Genomic DNA, 10,727 nt, shown 5'->3' with positions numbered 1-10,727 from the left:
CTTCTCTTTGAGATCATTTGGAATTAGTTGCTTTAGTTTTATACCAAGTAATATAATTGTAAAGTTGCTTATAACCTTAAAAATAATAAAGAATTTTACAAACCACTAATATAACATATACAATATTTTGCATAGAATATAAGTGAGAATAGTTTTCATGGTTGCGTTTACCTGAGATCAGACAGCACGTGATGAATAGGCAGGAACAGGGACTGGTTGGATGTCTAATTGATCTATAAGACTTGATTAAAACGGGGCTTATCAATGTGTTTTTTGTGAAGAGAACTGCATTTCAATAGTATGCATTTGTTGTACTTGTCAGTGCTTCGTATAAGTCGATTAAACTTGCAGAATACTTTTCCGAGCTTACAAAGTTACAAAAATTACACACAGTCTATACAAAATATATATTAATGCTTGATCGAGATTAGGCTGTTAAACATAACACGTTTTATTCAATTAATAGATGTTAAATTTGAACGAATTGTAGAGTTGCAAATGCTAATTACAGAACTTAATTCTAATCTTACAACGTCAATGATGGTTGAATGAAGAAAATGACTTCCTTTAAATATCACAAGTTAAACTGCACTGATTCAATGAACATGGCTGAATGAGATGGTACTTGTCTTTTTCTTGCACGGCAGGACATTGAATTTAGGTAGCTCTTGGGGCTAAAGGGATCGAGGGATATGAAGGAAGGGAAATCAGGATATTGAATTCGAAGATCATCAAAATGAATAGCGGAGAAGACTCGAAGATCCGAACGGCCCACTCTTGCTTCTAGTTTCTATGATACCTTGACTGTCGGCGCGCATCAGTGCCTGTGTCTGGTGTGGCAGCAACGAATACAAGGGTACAAGCTTGTAAGTATTTGAGTAAGTTGCTGAATATATAGCGGCGGATGCTACAGCCCAGCACCGAGATCTCCTCTGCTTGGCATACCTCTAACTAGGACTAGTTACAGGATAGGTGCAGAAGGATTTTTGTGCCTACCTCTCTCGCATCCAGAGTCCTCGACCTCTCAATGGCTACGGGTGGCAGAATGACGTTTCTGTATTTTCTTCTTTTAAGTTTTGCTATTCATCTGTAGCTAAAGTTATGCTTACTTTTTACTGTTCAGTGTTTGTGTTCAGCTCAGCTGTGTGATTTATTTTCGTGTCATTCATTGAAAATTTCGAATTATATTTACCTCTATACTGTCTGAGCTTAACTCAACTTTGTTATTCCTGTTTTACAGTAGCTGTAGTCATTATAATCTATTGACGGGAATATTATTAACATGAAGTTAATTAATGAAGTTGCAAAACCTTAAACATTTCAAAACATCGCGAATTAACAGAATGTTGCTGTCATGTTGAAGCACTAGCATTTTTTCAATGAGCTTTTGATGATAAAATAAATGCTGGAAAATACACGTTGCTGTCTGATTTGTCATCACCTTCTCTGTGTCTACTATGCGAACTCCCCTTCCCAATCTTCCATATTTCAAAGAACTGGTCTTTAATTCATTAAATATTCAAAGACCCAACTTACTCAGATTCCCATCGTAGGGCAATACCGTGTCCGAAGAATTAATTAAACTATACTCTTCCTTAATGTGCAGGCAAATTAGTCCTACAAGTGTGCAGGGTGGCACAGTGGTTAGACTGCTGCCTGAAAGCGCAGAGGAATCGGGTTTGTGTGGAGTTTGCACGTTCTCCCTGTGTCTGCTTTCGGTTACGCTTCGTGTCCTTCCACACACTAAAGATGTGCGGAGTAGGTTGATTGGCCATGCAAAATTGCCCCTTAGTATCAGCGAGACAAGTAGGATAAGTGCGCGGGGTTACTTGGCCTGGGTGGGATTGGTGTGGGTGCAGGTTCGACGGGCTAAATGGCCTCGTCCTCACTGAGAGGATTCTATGATTTCTCCAAAGTCCCCAGGTCTTATACAATTATAGCAAGATTGTCTTATCCCTGTACCCCAATCCACTTACAAGAAGATTAATCTTTTAATTTGCCTATGTAATTGTTTGTACTTGTTGTACATTTCAGTCTCACTGAAAACTAATATTTATAAATTTCATTTGACCCTCTATTTACAGGAGTACATTTAAGCTCTGTCATGACAAAGAAAAACCTTTGGAAATGCTTTGCAGTTGGAGTCAACTTTAATTATGGAAACTAAATAAGGATTTAACTCTGAGACAGGAAACTTAGCAGCAATAGCAATCTCCAAAAGAGAGCGAGATAATAGTCATCGTCACAGGTTTTAAGAACAAATCTGATAGGTTCAGACGAAAAGACTAATTTGCATCCAACACACAAGGTAACACCTTCTTGGTGACAGGTATTATTAAAAGAGAGAGAGATTCAGACAGTGAACCCATCTTGTCAAATAACTGGCAGAACTCGGTACCTCGGCAAACTTTTCACAATGGCTGACTGGGTCCATGTGATCATTGTGTTCATTTTTGGCCTGGCATGTGAGTATTTAAAACGTAGAGTAAATGAGCATTTTCGAAAAGTGATTCGGTGATTTTTTCAAAAGGAATTTTTTTTAATAATTAATTTGAATAGCTTAATTTTAATATTTGGAATCTGTTTTCTTTCAGTTTCTAACGCGGCGATTACTGTTAGCCAACCGCCTTCGAAATCTATTTCCGTCGGAGGAACCGTCCAAATAAGTTGCACCTTGTCCGGCGCCAGTTTAGGAACCACCTACATATCTTGGTACCAGCAGAAATCTGGAAATGCTCCCCGGTATCTGCTTTATCACTACATGGGAAGCAGCACTAACAGAGCCCCGGGAGTTCCAGACCGGTTTTCAGGTTCGGTATCCGGTAACACGGGAACTTTAAGTATCAGTCAAGTTGAATCGGAGGACATGGCGGACTATTACTGTGCTATGTGGAAAAGCACGTGGAACTTCGGCAGCGGAACCATGCTGAGTGTTGGCCGTGAGTAAATGCACTTCTGTTACATTGTTCAAAACTCACTTCAGGTTAACAGCAAAACAGACACTGGGTATTTTATTTAGAATAAATTGCAACTTCCTTTTAACATTAGAACCACAATTCAATTTAACTTATACAAGGATACCCTGCAAACAACTTAAAACCCGCGTCTCCCAATTCTATAATGCTTTCTGATCTCTCGGTTGGACTGCGTTGATTTGTCTTTGCTCAGGAAGAACAGCAAATAGCCGGGGAATTTCTGTACCATCAGGTCAACGAGATCAACAAAGCGCTTGAATCCTAATCTGCCATCGAATGTCCTTGCAGAGAAAGACAACATGTAGACCCCCAGTAGTGACAGTAATGGTTATATAGTTATATATCTTGTTCCTTAAAGACATCGCCAAAACTCAGTGCCTGTTTTTTGGAAGTTAGTGCCTGTTGGCACAGGTTAATAAGACCACGCGGTAGTTACTTGAATTGATTGACCTCGTGACCCCATCTAAATAGTCCATCAAATATAGCAAGAGAAATAGGAGGTGAAAAATGGATGATAAATTTAACCCTGCACTCTGGGTTCCCTGTTAACTTTTTAGCTGGAATTATTGTTGCACTGAATACACCGGATTTGAATTGAACTGAGGTTCAACCCGGAATGTGGATTTAAACAGACAGTGCAGGATGATTGGCCACTCATGAGGAAACTCTTTCTCTTCGACATTGTTTAATTGTGGAGCACCCAATGCAAAGCTTTGAATTCACAAAGCCACTGCACGTAAGGCCTGTATACTTCGCTGCTGAAGCGTATGCGGGTGGCAGTTAAAATAGCGAATCGCTGCCTGATCTTCTTTGTAGTGAATGAAACATGACCAAGTTTCACGCTAGCGCAGAGTCTTCTTAAAACTAACATATTGTGTGAACATGTGATCAGTGACATTATTGAATTCTATCATTGTTCTCCAACAATTCACACTGCCAGGTTGTCCTGTGTATTGAGCATGCGCCCCACAGTCAAAAATCTCCAGTCATTTCCGCTGTTGAAATCTGATCTGGTTTTGTTGCTCATTTGGAGGCAGAGACCCGTAATCAGAGAAAGCAGAATGTGACCCAATATAACAATTTCACTGTATTAATAACGTTAATCATATTTAACGCTTACCTCTTCCACTAATAATACAGACGAACTCATCCACTATAAGACCAAAAGACCATCTCTCAGCACTTAAGCTCGCTTGGAAAGGTGCATCAAAATAGCGCCTCCATACCAGCAGTATTAAGGGCGGATTGTAACTTGGCCCAGAGTGTAGCATGGTGGATGCTGGGTCCTCAAAAGATTTTACATTTCTCCCGACTCCTACTTCTGTCAATCTCAATGTAAAACTTTCTGTCCATATATCACCAGTGTTACACTGTTGCACAAAGTCAGGGTTACATCATCATCTCTAAGAAAAGACGCACATTTAAGGACGCAATCCGTACTAACATTTAGTCGTTTGTATCTGAAACATACCAGAGCGTTTGATGAAATATTTTTATTAATAAGATCCTCAAAATGATCTCCGCGGCTACTTTTTTCCCCACAGACAGTAATAAGACCAATCCCTGGTTAACCTCTATTCGCACAATAAGGATAGTCTGTCGCCACTTCCTAACATTTAGTGAGTTAGGTCCATCAATCAAAAATCTTGGTTTAATTCTAATCCAAAAGCTGTAACTACGGCCTGAGCCACTTTTCCTTCGCTGGACTATTAGTCCAGATAGCGCGGTCAGCTTCCCGTGTGGAGTTGAAACCGCCTGAGCCGAAAAGGGGGAACCTCCCAGCGTGAAACTGCCAGAGAAACTGTAACTACACTGCTCAGGATTATAACATAAAAGTTCATCAGCAAAGCATGATGGTAAAACTGATCAACATTTCTTCCCATCGGAACATAATAGGACAAATTTAATGTATGTTCAGCGTTTCTAATTATATTTCTAATTTTGTTTGGCAATGCAGCTTCTCAATGTAGAAACACGGCAGTTAAAAATAACAGCGTTGTTTTCAACAGTATAACATGAACCAAGATATTTTTAATAGTATTCTGGGAGACATTACGAAATATGATGCACATGTATTGAATAGTTTTCTATAAAATTGAACAGAGTTCATCCCCAGTCAGTCATTAAAAGTGAACTTCGCTTTTTAGATCCAAATGTCCCATCGATCTCCCTCCTTCACTTTTCCTCGGATGAACACACAGAGTAACGGGATCTATTTATTGTATTTAATGAATGACAGAATTTAGATTATACTGTTTGGGAAAACATAATGTGTCAAACAAATCAATTCCCCAACACTCTCAACCTATTTTGTTTCTAAACCAGTGCCGCAGAAACCATCTGTCTCCCTCCTTCCGCCTTCATTGGATCAAATCACAGCGAAGAACACGGCGACCCTGGTGTGTTTGGTGAGCGGTTTTAAACCGGGAGCTGCGGAGATTGAATGGACTGTAGATGGCAGCGTCAGAGGGAATGGGGTTGAGACCAGTCGGGTCCAGCAGGAGGCGGATAACACGTTCAGTGTGAGCAGTTATCTGACTCTGTCAGCCTCAGACTGGAACTCACACGAGCTTTACTCCTGTCTGGTCAAACACGAGGCTCTAGCAAACCCACTTAAAACAACCGTCTCCAGATCCAGCTGTGTGTAAATTCAGAAACTGCTGTCGGCCCAGCTGCGAATGTTTGTTCATTTCTGTTCATTTCTTTCATGAGACAAAAAGGGCAGAAATTGATCTATTTCAGAAATTTAAGAAAATGACCACCGCGGCTGGAGCTTCGGGTTTTAGCAGTTGCTCTTTTAAAAGGGTCTTCAATCGGAACATTGCCGTGTTCAGTGAATCCTCGTTGTTTATCAATTTAAACTTATGAATCCGATAATCATAATTAAAATGCAACAATTTGGTTATTGCAATTTAAAAGTCTACTCACAGTCAGACAGTTAGATAAAACCGTTCAATAAAATAATTAAGATCAAATGCAATACGACTCACAGTATCTTTTATTAATATTTTCAAGATAAGTCAAATCTAACACTTCTTCGTTATTATTCAGCCTTATGTAACATGTCATATTGAGAACCTTTTATTGTCAACTTTGGAATCCAAGCTATTGTTCGCACTCCCTGTTGGTGGGGTACCCGAGATGACTGGTACTGCCCAAGCTTTAGACCATGCAAGAATCACGAAGCCAGTACCTCTGTATTAAAGACGTAACTTTATTTAAACCAAGGCCGCCAGGAGTTCATCAAAGAATTAAGTAGCTTTGACATAGAGCAGCAAAACCTCTCCGATGAATCGAACATATTCAACCAAAAAAAAATCAATTATACTTTTTTCCCTTATGAATCATTTCCTTCTTTCAGTAACTTTAAATCAATCGTTTTCAAGACGTACAAATCAACAGTAATACACGTCAGATCCCTTATCCAACCACATTCTACCCCTCAGCATAATGGTATTTAATTAGTCCGAGAAATCTAGAAGGTAGCTCCTGTCTTGGCTGACTCTACATCCTGGTTGCCTAGGTAACCTAAGACACTTAGCCCAGAGTTCAAATGAACGCTCTCAAAGGTTCCCTTAAAGTTCGCTGTACACCCAACTAAACTCGACACCCCGTCTGGACACAGTGTATCTCGTCTGGACAATGAATAAACCTATTCATGATATATGATTGGGTGTTCGATATGTTCCTTCCATTTGAAACTTTTACTGATAAAACCTGCATACCAAGGCCGAAGATTGTCTCGAAATTTGGCTTGCCGTAATGACTTTTATCATGATGCCTTGCGGTAAAATGCTCCATGACTAAAGTGAACAATATTCTTAAAATCAATAACAATACATCCAAAATATCAGCATATGTGTTTTATAATCACAATCATTCGGTTGAATCAGGTAGTGCATCTCATATGTGTAAATTGCTTCTTGTTCGCTGATAAACCTATTTTAACAGTGATTTAACCGAATGCTGCTAGTTCTGTCAGTGCCTTAACGTCTACTGGTTCAAAAATCTTACCACCCCATTAAGGGTTCCACTTATACACTCTTGCATTAAATCTCAGAAACCTCTTTGTTATAGTGTTTAAAGCTCCTTGTATCTGGCTTCACTCTATTTCTCTGCTGATTTACGCATTAAAATTATTTGGAAAAAGACCCACGCTGTTGCAGAGTCTGGTGAAATACGATTGCCATAATAATGAAAGGCTCTTTATCAATTACCTTTATGCATCAGATAATATTAATTAAAATGCAGCAAATCAAATCAATCAAAGCAATATGGTCATTGTAGATTCAGTTTTGGATCAGTGTTAGAATCTCCAAATAAAGCTGATGAATAAATGAACTGACCGAAGATCAAATGCAATACGTTTTTACCTGTCTCTTATTGACGAACAAAATTTGCCAAATCTAATACTTCATAGGGATTAGTGAGGACCATTCAGTAAACAAGGCGCAAATTTATCCGGAAACAAATTTCACCACTGTTATAGAGTCATGTGAAATACTCAAAGTCATAGCACTTAACAGCACAGAAAGAAGCCCTTTGGCCCACCGTGACTGCACCGACCATCACAGACCTACCTATTGTAATCCCATTTCCATATAGGGTATATTCAAAAGAGTTGTAAGATAGGAGTTTTGGGGTTTTCAGAGTTCAACAGAGGAGAACCAAGAAATTCATGAGGTCGGAGCAAAGATTGACTAGCAAGAGTCCTAAATACAGCTTCATCTAAACATATAGAGATAAGAAGTTATCCATTGATATAAATGTGTGGTTAGCGGCAAAAATTGGTGAAATCATATGGAATTACGAAAGAGAATCAATCCAAAGATAATTAGAAATCAATGTTTCAGCAAGAACGAAGAAGTTAAATAAATCAGTATAAGACAAGAAGTTGTAGATGTGAAAATAATGAGAATAAATCGTGACAAATCCCATGGGACTGAGGTTCTAAAGCATATAGTTTAACCGAGGTAACTGCAAGGAGAAATTGTAGTCAAACTTCCGGAATCCCTTGATTCTGCAATAGTTCTCGAAGGTTGGAATGTGGCAAAGTCAATCCTGAAATTTATGAAAGGAGGGGAAAAAATTGTGGAATCAGAGGACAGTGAGTCTAGCACCAAGCGCAGGCAAAAATCTAGAACCTTAAATTGGTGAATGGACAGAAAACAGGAAACAGGAATAAATTGGTCATTATCGCGTTGGCTGCGTTTAGAGAGCAGTGTTTGGACAGGATCAAGACTTGCACCCCCACAATGTGCAACATATTTATAATATTTCAATTTTCTACGCACAGAGCTGTGGAATCGCAGTCACTGTGTTTATTCAAGCCGGAGATTTATTTTGACTTATTAAGCTAATTATCGAATTTGGGGATAGCGCAGGAAGGTAGTCTTGAGGTGGATGATCTGTTCATGACCTTGCTGAATGGCGCAACAGATTCGAAGGGCAAAAGGTCATCTTCCTGCTCCTCTTTCTTATGTCCTTATGTCCAGGTTGTTAAGTGTTTTCTGGTGTAGATTACCGACGAAGGGAATAGGAAGTAATTTAATTTTCATTCGCTTGGCCCACGTTGATCAATCACAAGATGAAGAAGTTTGCTAAAACCAGATTGAAAACGGTCAGAACAAGACTTTAATAGAAACAATGCAAGGTTTCAATCCATCCTTTGCTTGAGCGTGTGACTGCTGATTTTGGCTTCATCACAGATATCCACATTCAATTGCACAGCCTGTTAGCCAATGCGGCCTTTGACCAAGCACGGTTCTGAAAGCTGCAAACCTGCTCTATCTCCTGTGCCAGCTGAAGAACTCTGCCTAGGTTCTACTAATGACGGTACAGCCACTTAGCAATTAGATTGATGAATCCCGTAGGCATTGGACAAAGAAAATTAAACCTGGTACATTGTTTCCTGGCCACTGAACCTGATTTACAGCATTTCGACAGAATTGCATTCTTTAGTCATGCCATTCTGTTGACTATGACATCCTTAAGAGTCATGAAACCGTGTCTCCCTTTTGTATCTCATGTAGATGTGATTTTTTTATTGAAAGAACAATATAGCACAGGAACAGACCCTTCGGCCCAACAAATCTGTGTCGATATAGATGCCCTCGAATCTAATATTTTCTTGCCCCTACGTGGTCCATATGCCTCCATTAAAGAAAATAAATCCATGAAATCAATCCATGAAAGTATTCAAAAACAATTTTCCCTTCAATGAACATCATTGGAAATGATTATGCTGTGATGACTTTCTGCTTGCGGAAGTTTGATGTGCACAAGTTTTCTGCCGTGATTCCCATATCATAACAGTGACCACACTTCAAAACTACATTGATTGTGATGAACCTCAGGACATCCTGATATCGCGAAAGGCGCCATGGAATTGTAATGAGGAGAATTGTCAGGAGGAAAATTGTCAGGAGGAGAATTATCAGGGGAAAGATGATTTGAGTGGGATTTCACGGATCTCCTTTCCAAAGCGCCATTCAGTCTTGACCGGCAGAGCCGCCTCCTTCTGTATATACTACTGCTCCATGATTGCAAATGATGCATTCGAGGGATGGCATGGAGTTGTGAGAGGGGAAGCGTCCAAAAACATTTTTTTTTGCCGTGAAGGAAACGTGGGAAAGAAATCCATGATCGCCTCATATTACTGAATGGTCTCTAAATAAAGGAATGTGTTCATTTCAATTAAATTCTGGAACCAACTTCTTCGAACTTTTCAATGCGCCGTTAAGGAACAGACTCCACTTTGAGCAATGCATGAACTCTACCCAGATTGATTCAAACTCATGGAGATGCACAATACGTGATCTCTCCTATTCCTGACTCCTGATACCGGCGCGTAATTGATACTCAATTCCTTGTTAATAACGTACTTCCCAAATGAGAGCAAATGATGGCCAAACAGCTGTGAAAACCCAATAGGGGCGCATTGTTTTTTATTCATTCGTGGGACACGGACGTCGCTGGAAGCCTAGCACTTATTGTCCATCCCTAGTTGCTCTTGATCAGACGGAAGTTGGGAATTAGCCACGTTGCTGCGGCTCTCGTGTCACACGTAGGCCTGACCAGGCAAAGACGGCAGATTTCCTTCCCTAAAGGTACATTAGTGAATCAGATGGGGTTTTCCAACAATCGTTTCATGTTTCTCAATTCCAGGCTTTTTTAATTGCACCAACTGCCGTAGCGGGATTCGAACCATTGGCCACAGGACATTAGCTGAGTTTCTGGATTAATAGTCCAGCGATAATAACACTTGACAATCGATCCATAGCCAGACCAATTGCTTCCAAAAGATCTTAATGTAGGAAACTGCAGGAGCTCTGGCAGAAATAACCGAGAAATTGCTGAATACTGGGAACGTGTCTGGACACGGGACAAAAGCAGGTTACTTATTTCAATGGTAGAAAAAGTGATTCATGGAAACACATGTGTTGAGTCTACCGCCCATCGTGTGGAAAATTTGGGAAACATTTACTAAAGATAATATCATCAAGCGTCTGTACAGAAAGCAGATCTACAAATACTGGACATTAGAGACATGACCGAGAAGTCATTAACCTAACTTATTGTGTTTCTTTGGTAAAGGGCTTTGGTAACTGCAAAGTCTGGTACTTGGATTTCAGAGAGACATTTGATAAAGATCCTGCGGAAAGATTGGTACTGGAATTGAAGAACGCACTAACGATTTGAAATATGTCACAACGGATAGTCTTACTCCCACTTGAAGAGGGGTGCACAGGA

The 10,727-nt window shown here is 39.8% G+C and overlaps 1 protein-coding gene across 1 annotated transcript; it reads left to right on the top strand.

Annotated features, from left to right (window-relative positions):
• Positions 1–2,416: 2,416 nt before the first annotated feature.
• Positions 2,417–5,665, top strand: LOC145356158 (immunoglobulin lambda-1 light chain-like). Its single transcript, XM_080208769.1, has 3 exons — positions 2,417–2,465; positions 2,595–2,939; positions 5,301–5,665. Exons 1-3 carry the CDS (start codon positions 2,417–2,419, stop codon positions 5,621–5,623), a joined length of 717 nt encoding a protein of 238 aa, XP_080064895.1. The 3' UTR covers positions 5,624–5,665.
• Positions 5,666–10,727: the final 5,062 nt, after the last annotated feature.

The sequence above is a fragment of the Carcharhinus amblyrhynchos genome, chromosome 20 (assembly GCF_965287045.1).
Source record: "Carcharhinus amblyrhynchos chromosome 20, sCarAmb.v2.hapA, whole genome shotgun sequence".
In the NCBI taxonomy this organism is placed as follows: domain Eukaryota; kingdom Metazoa; phylum Chordata; class Chondrichthyes; order Carcharhiniformes; family Carcharhinidae; genus Carcharhinus; species Carcharhinus amblyrhynchos.
Note: the sequence above shows the minus strand (reverse complement) of the source record. Positions and strands in the feature narration are given on the sequence as shown.

What these genes read in the sequence shown, in the direction of transcription:
- LOC145356158 (XM_080208769.1), top strand. Translation starts at nt 2,417, where the DNA reads ATGGCTGACTGGGTCCATGTGATCATTGTGTTCATTTTTGGCCTGGCA. An exon ending in GTTCATTTTTGGCCTGGCAT is followed by an intron (nt 2,466 to 2,594) that starts GTGAGTATTTAA and finishes GTTTTCTTTCAG; the next exon opens with TTTCTAACGCGGCGATTACT. An exon ending in AACCATGCTGAGTGTTGGCC is followed by an intron (nt 2,940 to 5,300) that starts GTGAGTAAATGC and finishes TTTCTAAACCAG; the next exon opens with TGCCGCAGAAACCATCTGTC.